The sequence below is a fragment of the Nuphar pumila genome, chromosome 6 (assembly GCF_984573655.1).
Source record: "Nuphar pumila chromosome 6, dmNupPumi1.hap1.1, whole genome shotgun sequence".
NCBI classification, from domain to species: domain Eukaryota; kingdom Viridiplantae; phylum Streptophyta; class Magnoliopsida; order Nymphaeales; family Nymphaeaceae; genus Nuphar; species Nuphar pumila.
Window position 1 is genome coordinate 132,915,336 of NC_143254.1, and position 18,049 is coordinate 132,933,384.

The following is an 18,049-nucleotide window of genomic DNA, read 5'->3' on the forward strand; positions in this document are numbered from 1 at the left end:
TTCATCAATTCTTCAAGTTGTTTCTAATGCAAATCAGCATCCCTTGAACAATGAAAAGGATGGTAGCTTACCGGTAACCCTTCATTCTTTTTTCTTACGCTTCCTAAGCGTTTTCTCTTCTAACTAATAGCTAAAAGTGAGTTTCCTGACTGGTATGGATGGTGCTAGAAACAATTTTTTTTTTTTTTTTAATGATGAAGTTCCCTGCCGAAGCGGGTTTAATTTCTTAGTCATTGTTATTAGTGCACATCTAGCACCACATCAGACTAATCAAAGTGGGATTTTAGTGATTAAGATAGATTCAAACAAACACAGTTAGCATTGACACTGGCACAATAGGTTAAATTGCAACATGGAAACAGTTAAAACCAATGTTGTCCAAATCGAAGCGACCCGGTTTGGCCGATTCGAATAGATTTCTTGGAAATCAGCTCAGTTGTTTTCGTTTACAATTTTATATAATAATTACAATATTTATTGGCTATTGATTGTTTAGGCATTAAATGCATATTGTAGAAATTGATTGCACCTTATAAGTCATCATTTACTTATATTTTTGTACTGTAATAATTTTCCTGATTTGTATGTTTTCACCCCTTTTTTTTAAAAATAAAACATTTAAAGAGGCCGATTCAAGACAGGATTCGATTCGATTCTAAATAGGCCAATTCTTTGAATCTTTTTTAAAAAACGATTCAGTTCATAAACCAATTCTAACAACATTAGTTAAAACTAGAGGCAGGATCATGCTTACCTTGATGACCTTAAGAGAAGTAGGGGCTGGGCCACGAGATGAGAAGGAAGCTACAAATGGGGCTGTAACATTGAAGACAAAGGATTTGGAAATGAAAGCAGTCGGATTCCTGCATCATCACAACTTTGTTCAGAATCTCTACTTGCTTAACCAGTTTGAAGCAGCACAAAAGAATTCAAGGACAACTAAAATAAGCCATCAGTGTATCTAATTAGTTGCCTGATGTAAGGACTTGAAGAGAAAAACTATCCTAGTACAATTTATTCTCATGATCAGGGGCGTAGCTAGGGGGGGGCAGGACTGGGCTGTAGCCCAGTCCTGCCTCCCCAAACAGTTAATTTTTTTTTTTTAAAGCCCAGTCCTAGCCCTGCCCTGATTCCATATGAAATAGATTTTTATCCATTTTTTAGCCCAGCCCAGTCCCAGTCCCAGTCCCAGCCCTGACTGCAGCAAATAGTTTGATTTGTCCATATGAAATAGATTTTTATTAATAATTGTAGCCATTTTTTATTTTATCTCAAAAAAAAATTTCCGGGGGCGCTGCCCCCGAACCCCGACTATCACAAATAAATTTTTTTTGCTACACCCCTGTTTGCCCCCCCCCCCCTCACATGAATTCTTTCCATAATCATCTCTCCCTTGTAAGCCAAAACCAAAACTATCCGTCCCTTATTCCATTTTCCAAAATCAATCCTCTTTTTTTGCCGATGTTGTCAGTATCGGTATCAGCCCTGAATCGTTTGGCCACTGATTCAGCTGTATCGCCTGATACGCGATACTCGGGCCAAAAACAATAAAAAATTAATATGTGTCATTCATAACATGACATGTGTTAAAACCATTAAAATAATTTTAAATTAATATTCTTAAAAAAATTGGTATCTTTTACATATATTGAAAAATAGCTGATTCAGGCTAGCAGCATATCGATTTTGTGCCCGTACGATGTGTATCGGCCATAAGCACTGATACTGATAACATTACTTTTTGCTGGGATAATATTGGCTACTCTTGATTGTGCTGTCCCATCCAATAGAAAGTTAGAAACAACCTGTTTCTTTATATTTCCATTTTTTTTTTGTGGATCAAGCCATACCAGTATGATCCACATGATTGTGCAGTAAAACAAAAATAGATAATCTATATTATATAAGTTGATGTTTTAAGGACCTCATATTTCAACAGTCCACAACGCACCAAAATTTCACAATTGACAAAATCATGTTTTTGTGTCTAAACCAGTCCATCTAAAATGCATTTCTTGGTAAACTAACCATGCTGAATACATCTTTGGGGTTAAATTTGTAAAAATAGAGCCTGCGCCAATGAGTTTCAGCTAGAGAGTATGGTACTCTAGAGTGTAGCCAATATTTTCCCCTTCTTTCCAGTCATGGCAAAACCATCACTAAGGTAACTAAATGTCACATGAAAGAAGAGCACATTTGTTCTAACATTTTGAAATGCAAGGGTGATACTGGAAAATCCAATGTAGTAGGCATGTTTTTTTGGTGTTGTCCATAATGTGAGGACCATTATGCAAAAAAAAAAAAAAAACTCTAATATATTTCAAACACTTTTGCACATGAGAAAAACGTGTCAGTATCCTAAAGCACGGTGGTCATGGGCTCCACCCGGGGTTTTTCCTCTCTTCAGCGACGGTTTCTTGTAAAAAAAAAAAATCTCAGAGCTCCTACATAGGCTGCACTCAACTTGTAGGGACGACTTGTGAATGTCACCAAGTTGGAACCGCACAGGTAGTGTCCCTTGCTGCAAGGTCAAAGCTTGGTGTATTCCCCGGTGGGTCGGGGGGGCTCAAGGGTTTTACCAACGGTAGGTCAGCTAATGTGCGGTCAGAGATTTGGGGGTAGAAGTGAGTTGATAGGTTGCGAACAAGTCACCTGGTAGAGTTGATGTAGTTATTGATGGTTTTCCCCACACGCCAATTGATGGTTGTTCCGGGTATTATATAAGGCGATGCTGTATCCAATTTAACGACACTCTCAAGAAGGATACCTGCAGCTCCAAGATGCCTTAGAAGTCGATCCGCACCAGGTTCGAGCAGCTTGCAACGCACAATCTTGCCCTTTACCTTGGCTTCGTCAAGCATCCCAGACATGCAGAACCTAAAACAACAAAAGTATAGAGAACCAGGGGTGCGAACGGGTCAGATTCAACCTGATCTTGCTAGATCCTGCAGATTCGAATCCAAAATGTAAACAGTAGATCCTAATCATATCCGAGAAGGTAAGGTCAAATCAAATCCAAACCGGTAATATTGGATCCAGAAAAAATAGAACAAAACTAGCTCTTTACATGTACAAAATGCAACTGGGTCGGATTTCAATTTGGATCAACTCCATATCTGACATAAAATGCTGATCCGAATCCAAAACTATACGGATTGAGAAATGAGGTTTAAATTATAATTTTGAGTACGACAAAAAGTAAAAGCAGCGAAGAATTTAAATTGCTTACACATTTAAAATAATATGCTTATTTTAATAAAAAATGCACGTTGAGAAATAATAATCGAAACTGAATTTGAAGACCCAAAGAATGTTATGCTTAATTACTATGTTAATGATTTTCTTGTGCACTTAAAATATAACTTACTAATAAAAGAATGGACAATCAATGCTTTTATAACATCTCTAATCCATAAAATACAAAAAATTAGTGAAAATCGATATCATGCTATTCGACAAATTAAATAAAAAGGTCAAACTATTGCATAGGTAAGGTAGGATTGTAAATTTAAGGGGTTTAATTTAAAATTTGTTAATATTAATGCCCTAAATAACTTGAGAGAAAAAACAGGTGAAGTAATTATCCAAAAAAATTGATCCCAAAAATGTAGTTATCTAATAAATAATAAGCAGAGAGAGGGTGTAACAAATGTGTCATGTAAGAAACACCTTTTTATTTTTAGAAAAAATTATTTGTATGACAAATTTATAATCACATTCCCAAAACATATATCATTCTTGAGAGACCAAAACATATACTAAAAATGTCATTTTGGACAAAGTTATAAAGAATTAAAATTTTGCCATAGGCTACCTTGTTTATGTTTTTATATCATTTAGGTTAGGTTAGGATAGGATAGGGTTTAGGAAGGACTAGGATTAGGGTCGGATAGTTATACTGAAAAACTTCATAAAACGGCCGTATCCATGCGGTGTAATCAACAACGGTTCCGGCATGTGCTTAGTAAAAAGCACACAAGTCAGAAAATTATCTTTAAGCCTAACAGTGCACTGAACTACTGTCATGTGCTGCATGTTGCATTAAGATCATATAATAGATAGGCCCCTTCTTTTCCCTTCGCTCGGCCCGGTGAGGTCGGAAGAGATCAGATCTCTCGAACGAAGTGTAGTGATAGTAAGAGAACACTGCAGGCATGAGAGTTCTTCTCTATTCATTACACCGGGCGGATATATATATGAATCAAATGAAGCAGGAAATTATCTGCTCGCCGACGGCAGAGGTGGTTTAATTCCCGCATTAAAGATTTAAAACTTGTCGTCCATTTCCAGGAATTGTTAAAAATAGCCGGAAGTTTAAGGTTAAGTAGGTTTACTCATTTGACGCGGCGTGAGGTGGGGCGAGGTTGATACTGTTGGCCAGAGGGTAGGAGTTCTGCTCAGGAACAACTGTGTTTATTCCAATTCCCTGCAAAGTCATTTCACCATGGAGAAAGTTAGTGGCCCAGTTAGTTGTTTATAGAAAGTTCCAAAGCTGGATTTTACCATACAAACACTTGAAGCTTTTCTTGGAGGTCAAAAGTTGGATTTTGTTAGGAGAGTAGACCAGGTGATAAGCCAAATCACTATCTTTGGTGTTTTGGAGTTGTCAGCGTCCAGTGAAAACATCAATGGCTTTCACTAGGCGTCAATGTCATATGGCGATCTGTGTGGGCTCCACATGTTTACACAATGAATGATGGTGATAGGGGTGTCAATGGATCGGGTTTGACCGGACCCCACGAGTACCGAGCCCTATAGGGTTAGAGTTTGGTGATAAAGGAGGAGGACTGATTAGAAACCAAGTCAGAGCCAAAGGGTCCGATTACTATATGGAGTTGGGTAGGGTTTGTGAAATTTCATACTAGACCCAGGTCCGATGTGAGTTCCGATTAAGACTCATGATTTTCAATATAAAAAAGATAAAAAGTATTATTTTACCATGTATGGATCATTGCATCTGCTTCATGTAATCTCGATAAGACCTGGGTGTGGTTTTTTATAGAAGACTCGATAGGAACCAGGTCTGAACCCGATACCAGTACCTGAAAGACAGATTCGGGTTTGGACTCATCCGGGTTGAACCAGATCCAATCTGTTGACACCCCGATATGGTGGCAACACAAAAAACCGAGGATAAGTGATTTAGCATATCACGAGATCCGATCTAGTTTGTTAGGGACATTTGGGGGTTGCTGAGGAAGTGGAGGGAGCTCAGAGAAGGGTGCACATGAGGCCAACTTGTTTCTAATTGTTCATTCAAGTTGGTTCACTAACCATTGAACTTGAGCTTGAATTAGGCTCGACTTCTTAAGAACAAAGTCGAGGTCAGATTCAGTAGAGTTCGAGTTTGAATGGCAAACCTTTAGCTTGATTAAATTAAGCTCGAACCAACTTATTTTTTTGAATTATTGCGGCATATATATAGGGCAATTGGTTCTCCCAACCAGTTTAGGAATAAATCGATTAATGAACCATTTAGTTTTCAATGTTTTATCACTTATATTGTAAATCTGACCTATAAATGCGAACTTTATTGTTTATTTAATAGAAATATATATTATATTAGAGACTTTTTCATATTTTACATGTGTCATTGAAGGAATCCAAAAATCTACTGCTTGTATTGAATCAAAATTTTTTACATAAAAATAAGAAACTTTCATCGAAATAATTTGGATATATATATACATATATAGTGATGCAAACATGCTAAGTTGGTTTTTTTTCATTTTATTTGTAAATTATGACCATAAAGATCACATATCTACTTACTTAATTTTATAGGGATCAGCTCTTGGAGAGTTTGATTCTGACATGAGTAGTTTTTCATAAGGTTGGAAAAATCAACGATATAAAATCTTTGTAAGATTTTGAGGCACCAAATATCATTTTTTCATAGAAAACACATGATCCAGTTGTTGATCCCTAGTAAATTGACAGTGTCGAACACATCTACACGGGTCGAAATCGTGCAAAAAAATACTAAAAAAGCCAAAAAACCCATTTCACATGTTTGCATCACTATATATTTATAGCATACGTGCTAAATATGACACATTACTAAATGAAATATTTTACTGGATTTCTGGTATTCTTTTGAAATTCTGACAGTACATATGTGATTTATGTGATTGTTTTTATAAGAATATGTTGTTGGAGCATTTGATTCTGATGCATGGGTAGGTTTTTATAAAGTTTCAAAAAATCAATGGCGTACAATTTTCACAAATCTTTAAAGTTTCAAATACCATTTTTTCATTCAAAATGCATGATGCAAGTATCGATTTCTAGTAAATCGATCATGCCGAACACATCTGTTCAGTCAGAATTTTGAAAGAACACCAAAAACCAATAAAATGTTCCATTAATTAGCACTGTTTCATATTTAGGACCAATGTTGTATATAGAAAGAGAGAGAGAGAGAGAGATATACCGCAAATCTCTTGCCATTGCCAAGTATGATTTTGCTTCTGAATTGTCTATCCATGGCAGTGGCACCAACAGTTAAGATCCATGGAGCATAATTCTGAACTGTTCCGCGATCTGGTCCATCGTTACCAGCAGAGCAGACGGTTAGGATCCCCTTCTTCATCGCATGGAATGCGCCAATTGATATAGTATCCGTTAAGAGATCATTGGAATCACCGCCAATCGACACTGAGATTATGTCGACGCCATCAGCAATGGCGGCATCAAATGCCGCAAGCATGTCCATATCGGAACAACCATACCCGAGCCAACACACCTTGTACATGGCAAGCCGGGCCGATGGAACTGCGCCTCGAGCCGTGCCTGAACCGAGCCCATAATAGCTAGCGCCCTGTACGGTCTCACCAGCGGCAGTGGAAGCTGTGTGTGTACCGTGGCCTTGCACGTCTATCGGAGAGTTGAGCTCACCAGGAGCCTCATTCTTTTCGAGGTTGAAGTACTTTGCACCAATCAGTTTACTAGAAAAAGTGTTCCAACAAAGAGGTTACTCAAATATCACAACTAATGCACACTTCAATCACTAGGGCACGTTTGATAAGCGGATGGGGGTGTTTAAATCAATCGAGCAGCTCGTGTCTGGGCTCGTCATGAACTCCATGATCGGCCCTTATAGCTGGCAAGCCCAGCCATGAGCAACTCGTTTAGCTTAATTGAGTGGAGCCCAAACACAGGGTGTTCGGCTCAGGCTAGCTCGTATAGATAAAATATGTACTTGTTTTTAATTTGTAATGTATATTTTACATAAAATAATAATGATTAACTAATATATATATATATATATATATATATATATATATATATATATATATTAGAATCACTAAAATATGAGAACTGGAAATATGAGAACTAATGTGTGAACCTCTACTTTTATAGATTTTTTGTTTTTTTCTCTTGAATCTAAACGTAAGAATGTGATCTACATGTTTGGTTTTATAAGTACCCACTTTTGAGTCATCTGATTTTGTCTTGTAAACATGATTTTTTTTAAGGTTTTAAAACCAATGGCTCATAATCTTCATAAATATTTAAGCATTCAAAAATTATATTTTTTCATCAAAAATACATGATCCAATGGTTGATTCCCAGCAAATTCACCATGCCAAGCATATCCACATGATTGGATTTGCAAAAAAAGTGTTGGAAATACCCATATTTCTAGTTCTCATATTTCAGTTCTCATATTCTAGTTACTCATATATATTGTAAATTCTATTTATAAATAACATAAAAAATATTTACATGAGACATCTCTTGTTCGGGGATGAGCTTTAAACACGAGCATGAGCCCTGACATGAGCTCAGTTCATTAGTAAAAGAGTCAAGCATTAACATGCCCTGTTCGGTTCATTTGGCTTGTTTACCAGCCCTATATGTGGATAAAAGTGATGTGTGTTGGCTTGATGTGTTAAATATGGCTAAAATACTAGGACTTGACCTTAAGATCATATCTTTTTGGATGAAAAAATGTGATTCATTGCATATATTAGATTGTTGTTTTTTCGATACTGAAAAATCTGACATATACGTTAAAAAAATATGATGAAAGGCTAGTTTCTACTAAAAAATGTAGATCACATTTAGAGGGTTACACGCGCAAAAAAATAAATAAATAGCATTTTTCACTTGTAGGTTTGTAACCCATGACTATAGCCAGTATTTTCTCGGCTTTGGACATACATATGTGATTTTCTTATGCTTCTTCTTTAGTAGAAAGCATTTATTAGACTAGGAGATTTTGATATTTAGACAGAATTTTGATTACAAATATAGAAAATATTTATAAAACACCCTTATTTTTGTTGCAATACTTTACTTTTTATATATAGTTATTAAGTCGATATCTGTAGTTATTTTCTTGAGATGTTCTCAAAGAAAAAAAACCACAATATTAATTTTACCTTAACGATAAAATCCCGATATATTAATATTTGTAACATTGACTTATGATCTTAACTGGGAATCATGTGTTCAAACCCCCACCTCTTGATGATATGTGGTGATGAGATCAAAGTAAGTTACTTGTTGCATGAGAAGTCGGTGTAAGGGCCGCAGCTCCCGTTCCATCTTGCAGGTGGGGGTCCAAATCCCTTGTCGTTGAAGCTCTCAGAGGTATGTTCAATTCCTGTAATTATCGAGATATATATGGTGTTAATGATGTGCTCTCTCTCTCACACACACACACTCACACACACACAGAAGCTCCAACAAAGTTTGTTGTAAACTGTCTTAAACACTTCTGAAAACCACAATTGTATGTATTTTTTTGCTTAATCCTAACCTTGAGATTTATCATTACTTACTCACTAAAAGCCATACTTTGAATGGAGAAACCTTGATTTTACTTTCATCAAGTTTTGGTGCAGTATGAGCTGTTGGTTTTCAATCACTTTAAGTACATCTAAACAGGAAAGATGCTTAATCCAATGTGTTTTCTACTAAATAAGGTATAGAGAATACATCTATGAATTCAAATTAAGCAAGCATTGTCTTTTGAAGCCGTTTAAGAAGTACTATTTAGAAGATAAGGTTGTTTAGCAGATGCTCATATATATAAATATAGCCATATAGGGTGGGGAGTAGGTGCCTACTGCAAGCAGACAGATATTAGGGGTGTTTTTTTTTTTGTATATTTGACCTTGCAGATGTGTTTGGCATGGTTGGTTTCCTAAGAAATGACACTTGGATCTTGTTTTTAGATAAAAAAAAACATGATGTTTAAGTCTTGAATATTTATGAAATTGGACAGTTGATTTTCAAACCTTATAAGAACCTATCCACTTATTGGAATAGGATGGTCCAAAAATTGATTCCTGTAAAATCAAGCATATAGAACATATATGTTTGATCATATTTGATAAAACAAAAAAAAACACCTTTACAAGCCCGATATGTTGTGGTAGGTAAGCAGTTGGCCCCATCTCTCTCTCTCTCTCTCTCTATATATATATATATATATATATATATATTCTTCTTTCGGCTCTCTCTCTCTCTCTCTCTATATATATATATATATATATTACAGCTTTTTACTATACACATACCAAAGCAGATTAAGTCATGTTGCATTCGTTCAACCTCCAATGCACCTCTCACTTGGAAACCGTGCATCTTTTTGGTACTGTAAAAAATGCCTCCGGCACGCATCTCCATCAATTGAGATGTGCGGTTATGATTTGAATATAACTGATAAATATCAGTTGCATTCAATTTGATGAGGTACCCTTCAAACGTATCTTTGACAAGCCACACAAACATATCTCTCACAGGACATCTCACAGGACATAGTCGTATTACCTGTGTCCAAGACACCCACAATGATGTCACTCTCTGATTGTAGGTTCCTTTGTGCATTCAGTGGAAGCCCAATAAAGTCCCACGATCTTGTTGTGTGGAGTTTGTGGTATCGGTTGGGGAAGACCGTGAGAACTTGCTCACTACCTGTCCATAAAGGCAGCCTTGGTTTCAGTGTAAGGAAAGACAACGTTACTTGCACACTACATGAAAGAAGACCCAAGGAAATTTAAAAAAGTATATATATTTTTTACTTTAAATACATATAAGATACTCGAGTCGATAACTGACCAAAAACCCTAACTCAAACCCACTGCACATATTGCTCAGGTCGGGTTCTTGTCAACCTCAATTTATATTTGGTTCACCATTTTTATGCCCGAACCTGGATATTCAGGTTTGGTTTTGGTCAGGCACCCGACGCAAGTCCAACCTATAGACAGCTGTTATAGGAATGTAGGGATGCAAATTAGGGGTGTCAATGGGTTGGGTTTACCCGGACCCAGACCCGGACCCGACACATATATGGTGATAAATAAGAAAACCTGATTAAGACCCGGGTCCAGACCCGAAGGTCGGATTAATACATTGATCTGAGCATAGTTTGTGAAATTTTATACCAGACCTGGGCCCGACCCATGTTTTGATTAAGACGCGCAATTTTTTAATGTAAAAATGATAATAAATATTATTTTACCGGATATGGCTTGGGTCTGGTTCATAAAGTTCCTGTTTGGTCTGGGTATGGTTTCTCTTATGGTGGATCCGATTAGGCCCCGGTCCGGACCCGATACTATACCCAAAAATCGGGGCCAAGTATACTTCCACCTGGGTCCAAACCAAACCTGACCTGTTGACACCCATAATGCAAATGGGTTCGAACCAATATAGCGGTTTTGCAATTTTTGGTTGTTGCCGGATCCAAATGGACCTGACTCCCCGATATATTTAGCTGTTCTGGGTCCAAACCGTTTGCATCCCTATATGAATGATGGCCATTCATAGAGCTCTGAGAAATAGGGATTATATGGGTTGGATACAAATTGGGATAGTTGATCCAAACTTGAACCTGAGCTAATCCAAATCTGAACCTGGATCCTGTTTAAATCAGGCAAAGCCAAGTTGAATCTGGATCCAAACATTTTGTGCTAATAATATCAAACCAAGAAATTTTTGAAAATAAGGGTTTTACATTAGAGAGAAAAGAAAAATCCCTCAATTGAGAGGTTGCAGTTAAACTCTTTATAAACAACCCCCATTCAAGTTCCATGAGCCCATGTGTTAAGAGTTCACTGCAAGTAACCTTTGATAGCCTGAGCCTGCTGCGGCGTGAGCTTTGCTACAAAAGCATTGAAACTGTTCTTGTAACTGTGCACTATGACTTCCTTAGCAGCGGCCGTGCTGTGAATTAAGAGTCATCAGCTTCAAAACCCCAATCATCATGTCATGAAATCTACCACTAGCAGTGAGAAACAAATGGTTTAGCTTATGAATCGTCGGATGCAATGGTCCCGGACAACTCATCCTGTACCATTGTGTCCCGGACAAACATGTCCTACTTGGGGGGATCCGAATTTCGCGTGCAGCTTTGGCGGGCTGCAAGTGTTATTCGTGAACACTTGTGTCCCAGCAGGAGTCCCGTGTTCGATGCGGGACATGACACAATGGTCCCGCGGTCACTTGCGCCCCACAATTCAGGCACTACCTTACGGTTGGCCTCAAAAGAAACCCTCTGTATGATCATAACTCGTAAGATAAATGTGGTAACAATGGAGATTGTAGTTCCTGTAATTACCTTCCAAGAACACCAGACAAGACACCGTAATGCATCTCAACAGCGGATGTGCTCATGGAGTTGGGCAGATCGCCCATGTAAACAATGTAATGCTGCAACAAACATTTTACAATGAAAGAATTGTTTGATGTCACTACTGTTGATCAAAACTTTTATTCTTTTTTTTTTCAATAACCGAGGAGAAAACCGCAGATTTTCTGGTCGCAAACAGAGCCCTGTTTTCTGATGACCACGCGGTAAAAAGCCTACAATTATTTTATTTTTGTGGATCCATGACAAGGTTACTAAAATATGTAAACCAACTAAATAAGTAAACCGGTATGCACCAAGATTTTCATAGTTTTTTTTTTTTTAATTTTACTGTAAGGATGCAATCTAGATGCTTGGTTTTATAAAAAAATACTCTTAGATCATTCTATTGCAATGTATAAGAATCATCTTTTAAGGCTTGAAAATCAATAGCTTAAATTTTTTGTAAATATTCACGCATGCAAAATCACATTTCTTGATCGGATTATAATGATCCATTAGTCTATTCCAAGCAAATAGACCATGTTGAATGCATCTGCAGGGTTAAATTTATAAAAAAGACCAACAAAAATCTTGGTTCATACTAGTTTACATATTTCAGTTTTCCTCCCCCGACAAACCTATAATTTGAATTCGTAATGATGCACATGTTGGGCATCATTAGACTGTAGGTATAGCATAGCAGGCTAACACCAGCACGACGACGTCTCTGATTTCAGATGTGGTTTCTTCACGTAATAAACTAAAAAAATACAGATCGTGAATGGGCCTTCAAGAAGAGGGCATTCAGAATGTGAAAACAGACCTCTTTGTCTACTACTGGATCATTCCGGGCCGCAACTACCAAAGTTGCTGAGAAGAAAAGAAGGAAAAGAAGAGAAAAGAGCAGAATTCCTCCCATCTTCATTGTTGGAGTGGGTTGAGGAGAAGAATGAAGGCACCGGGAATCTTAATTAAATAGCAGAACCGGTCTACGCCTCTATGTCCTCTTCAAGTAAAAGTTATGTTAACTGCTTTCCCTTATATCCACAAAATTTTGTGGGGAGTGGTTACCCAAGCATGGTTATATGGTGACAAAGATTAACACCCGAAAATCAAGGCTACCCTGTTAAGTTACCACTTCAGCAAGACCAGAGTAGGAAGTGCATTTGGGGAGAAGGTTGTTTATACGTGCCAGAAGCCGACTGCAGGACTTATTTTTAACACACTTCTATTTTTCCACAAATGAATGATGGAATGTGCTCAAGAAAACCGTTGGGGAAATGTATGGCTTGGGTGCTTTGGTATATATCCGGGCATTGAGGACTCGGTCCAGACATTTTAAGGTATACCGGGGGTCTAGCAAAGGAGTGCGGATCTGGGCATCTGGACCCTACCCGGGTCCGAGAAGTTGATGGCCTACTAGGTGGGCACAGCAAAATAATGTTCCTAAAATATTGTTATGAAGTTATAAAATAATATCGCTGTATATAATTTTATAAAAATATATATGAATTAAAATAGTTAACCTTTGCTTAATTAATTAATGGTTGTTGTATGGTAGTATCTTTACAAGTCACTTAAGGCCTTGATAGTGAGATTGTTATTTATGTGCAAAAGAAGTTCGATATTCATTTATAATGTACGAGATACACAATTATACTGGAGATGGTATGAGCTTTTTAAGTAATTGAGACAAGTTTCTTATGTTAGAACTAGTAGCTAAGAATATTATTCTCTTCTAAATTTCTTAAGAAAAGTGAATTCACATATTTCTTATGAAAAGTGAGTACACACTGCGCATTATTCATGAAGTAAAACTTTAGGTGCTGACCCCTTCTTCCCATGTTTTTCTAATGTTGCTAAAAAGAGACCTTGTCTTACTGCTCAAAACAAATAATGATATTGATCATTAAAAAAATAGGTCTTACTTTAGGGATGAGCACAGGGCTATATCTATACTACTATTAAAAATAAAAGAAGAGCATTGATATACAAAATTTCTTGCTTTAAGAACTTTTTAAAAATTCCCCATGACGCACCCATTGACAGAAGGGTGAATTTTTGTAGTATTGGATCAATGAACCGGTAAGGTCTGCCTAACCCTAGCTTGACTATAAAAAAAAATTAAAATGAGGCAAAGGTTATGTTAGGTGTAGATCTCTTTTAAAATTGTTTAGAAATTTCATTGTAATGCCGACATCACCCATCAGATTACCAAGAGAGAGAGAGAGAGAGAGAGAGAGAGAGAGAACTTATATTTGGTTCCAAGTCCTGCACAAATTTGTAACAAGATTCTGTTCCACCAAAAATTCATACACATCACATGGGGATGAGTTCATAAGAGACTTAAGACAAATTTTGGAGAGAAGTGGACCTGGGCTTAGAGATCAAGGTTGGTACAGAATTCCGCTCGTGAACCAATTGGGTCAAGTGCTAGGTTGGGTTAGACATGGGGCTGAATATGGCCTACTTGAATCTGGTGCCTTGGTGAGGCTAGGATCAAAATTTTGATAAAGTATGGGCCAGATTTCTTCCAAAATTGGAACCATATATAGGACTGATTTAGACTAGGGTTAAGGTCAAAACCTGAGAAAATCCTCAACAAAAAATATGGCTCAGAATGTATTTAAAATATGTTTTTCTTTTATTTAGATAACAGATATAAACACCATATAGAAAGTTACCCAAGTTAAGGGACAGCATGTTGAAACTTACATTGAACTCTTACTTTCTGACATAGGGACGCACATGGGGATGTGAGATTACCATGAGAGAGAGAAGTTAAATTATGGATAAATTTTAAAGTTACAAAACCTACTATGAATATTTTTTAAAGTTAGAGGGAGAGTGTGTGTTATGAACAATTTTAAAGTTATATACCAAACCTATTATAAAAATGTTAAAAGTTACCAATCTAGTATTACATAATAGGTTACCAATCTAGTATTACACAATAGGTATGGATGCATCTTTCTCTCTCTCTCTCAACATCATTTTTATGTCGATATGAAACAAAGATCTAGGTTAGAATTGGTCTTTCACTTCAAAAAATCTGTGGATTAGTGATGGCCGCAATCTGTCGCTAATCCATCGTCAATCCCTCGCTGTAGAGTTTAGCGACGGATTAGCGATGACTAACTTTCATCACAAATTTCTAGTCACTAATTAGCGATGAAACATGTCTGTCATTACTTTCATCGCTAAATTGCGATGAATTAGCGAATGCTATGATTCATCGCAAGGTTGTCGTTAATCTGCAGAGATTTGAGTTTGCGATAGATATGAATCCGTCGCTATTGTAGCGGCGAAATTGCGATGGATTAAAATCCGTTGCACAACATCAGTCGATTCAGTTTTGCGATGGTTAAATATTCATCCCTGATATGTCGATAAATTGGAAGCTGATACTAATTAGCGATGGATAAAATCCGTCGCTAATCTGTCACGAAAAATTTAAAAAACAATAAAAAAATTTATTTAAAATATAAATATAAAAAATCTCGTGATACAATTATATATCCTGTGAATAAAAAAGTAAAGTACACATAAAAAATATATATACAAAGCAACTACAAATAATTTATCGATCAACTATAATCCTCGTTAAGTTTTAATTATTTACAAGTGAACATTTAAAAAGAGTTTCTTTTGAAACAATAAGAAGGTACAACAAATTCAACGCATGAATCTAATCATCGCCAAGATTCTGTGCGTCATCTTCTTCATTGTCTTGATCTGCCCCTTCAGCTTCTCTACGTTGATTATCTCCAGCATCCTATAAGAGAAAATAAAGGTTAGTATTGATAAACAAAATATAATAAAATAAATTATATGTAATGCACATAAGCTAAGGCAATTAAAGTAACATGAGTGAATTACACATAGTCTAGCTAACAATAAAGTGAATGATATTAACAGAATTCTGATATGTTCTAAGGCTGACAGAAAAAAATTCATAATGATTCAATCATGCAAATATGTGTTCTAAGGTTGTCAAAAAACTCTCATAGTGATTCAATCATGCATATATGTGCTCTAAGGTAATGAAAAAACTTTCATAGTGATGGGATCATGATTATTTGCGTTCTAATGTAGTAAAAACTTTAATAGTGATGAAATCATGCATATATGTGTTATAAGGTAGGAAAAAAACTTTCACAGTGATGAAATTATGCCCATGTGTGATGAAATCATGCATATACTAGCTTGAAATCTAATGATATGAAACTTTCATACTTGACAGACACCTGCAGACGAAGTTTCCTTATCACAAAAAAAGCAGCACAACTCATTACGAACAACGTCAGAAATTGCTTTATGTAAATAGTCACACATTGTGTCCTTAACAAGATGGCAGACACCATCCCAAGAATTACGTTGGTCAGTCGAATGCTTGGAGCTAATGCTAGCAGGAAAACTTTGAGAGCCGTGACTGGAGGAGACAACGATTGGTGAGGTGTTCATATTACTCTCAAACCCAAACACACGACCCTTTTTGGGTTCATCTATTGCAGTCACCCATGCTGCAGGATCAAAAGTCGGATGCTGAGTGGAGTCATCGTCATATTGCTCTACCATCTGTTACTCGTATGACTCCTACAAAGTAATGATTACGGTATGAATTAATAATTAAGAATTACAATATTTATGATAACTTATATATTATAATATTTATTAATACAATAAATATATATCGTTTTCGTTCTCACCTTCTCTGATACGAACTCTTCTGTGGTCTTACGTTTATATGTTTCAACAAACATAACCTTGTATGGCACAATGCCTCCTTTTTCTGCTTTCTACAAAGTTAAATGATAAAAAATTATTTAACAGATATGCAACAATACCAATACATTTGACAATATATATATATATATATATATATATATATATATATATATATATATATTGATGAGTTACCATTTTCTTCAGGTGGCTCCCAAAAGTTCTAGATCCACCTGTGTGTAGATGGACATCAGGCATCTTCGCTCGGTTTTGTGCAACTTTTGCTGAGCGGTTTATAATTCATGCCCCACCCACTTGTCGCACATTGCATCCCAAACATCTGACCTGATATTAGGAGGGTCATGACCCTTCCACTGCAGTGGATCATCTATCCCATCAGATATTTTTCTTACTGCAGTCTTCATATTGTGTAGCATGTCTGCAAATCGACTGGTAGTCACCTTCCTCGCGTTCTGCTCCTTCATCATAGTCGCAAAGCGATTCGAAACCTACAAATAATTTCAGAAAGTTAGTAGACATGACTATAACAAAAAATTAAATATGTAACACATTAACTATGAGAAACGATTGTATATCATGAATGAGGATCACAATCTGTCCAACACCTCATTCAGGTACTCTTTCCATTGAGTGACCGGTCCTGGTAGATGTTGAACTAGTGAATGTCTAATCTCTCATATTACTTTTTGTGACTCAAACCTCGCACTGCATATGAATTGGTACATATTAACTATCAATATACAATATTTATAAGATAAGTATAATATAAGTAAAAATAAAATACTTACGGTCGATGATCGATATACACTATTTGAATGAGTTATCGTATGTCAGACTGAGAAGACCCTGCATCCGGCATTGTCTCGAGATGTGTATGAATAGCTGGTGTAGATGGGTTATGTGTAGGCGAAATATCATCTATAGAAAAATGAGTTAGAAATTCACACAATGCGCATTTAAACTAATCAAGTATACAATTAGTTAAATGATATACCTATTGAAGCAGCCCGTGAAGATGAAGGCCGAGACTGACTACCACTGGGTGCTCGACCACTGTGACCTCCACGAACCATATTCTAACAAATAAAAAACATCATACAATACATTCAAACATTCAAATCATTGTAATACATTTCAATACATTCAAATCATTTAAATCATTCACATCAAATATTACAATACATTTCAATACATTCAAATCATTGCAAAACATTTCATACATTCAAATCATTCACATCCAATATTGCAATATATTAAAACATAAGATATGACATCACTTGTTATTCATGGATAACTTATCCTTAACTTGCAATACAATTGGATCAGTTATACAACTCTATATCTTCATGGATATATAATCAAATAAAAAATAACTTCATGCAAGACATTCAAATATTGCAATACATTCAAATCATTCAAATCATTGTAATACATTCAAATCATAACTCTATACCTATCAAAGATATATAATCAAATCAAAAAATAACTTCATGCAATACATTCAAACATTACAATACCTTCAAATCATTTAAGTCATTGCAATATATTTCAATACATTCAAATCATTTACATCAAATATTATAATACATTAAAATATAAGATATGACATCACTTGCTAATCATGGATAACTTATCCTTAACTTGCAATACAAGATGTATACATTCAAATCATTCACATCAAATAGAGGTATGTATTACAAGATGTATTTCACTAGC

General features: G+C 36.1%; 1 protein-coding gene across 1 annotated transcript in view; it reads right to left on the reverse strand.

Annotated features, from left to right (window-relative positions):
* Nucleotides 1-18,049, reverse strand: part of LOC149836310 (subtilisin-like protease SBT4.14) — a 41,159-nt gene that overhangs the window by 15,089 nt on the left and 8,021 nt on the right. Inside the window, exons 3-11 of the mRNA XM_090009751.1 lie at nucleotides 16,726-16,821; nucleotides 11,576-11,667; nucleotides 11,084-11,181; nucleotides 9,784-9,927; nucleotides 8,509-8,611; nucleotides 6,434-6,947; nucleotides 4,335-4,426; nucleotides 2,653-2,877; nucleotides 755-863 (exon numbers count right to left, since the gene is read on the reverse strand). Of these exons, the coding sequence (XP_089865877.1) occupies nucleotides 755-863; nucleotides 2,653-2,877; nucleotides 4,335-4,426; nucleotides 6,434-6,947; nucleotides 8,509-8,611; nucleotides 9,784-9,927; nucleotides 11,084-11,181; nucleotides 11,576-11,667; nucleotides 16,726-16,821 (1,473 nt within the window). The remainder of the gene's footprint in view (nucleotides 1-754; nucleotides 864-2,652; nucleotides 2,878-4,334; nucleotides 4,427-6,433; nucleotides 6,948-8,508; nucleotides 8,612-9,783; nucleotides 9,928-11,083; nucleotides 11,182-11,575; nucleotides 11,668-16,725; nucleotides 16,822-18,049) is intronic.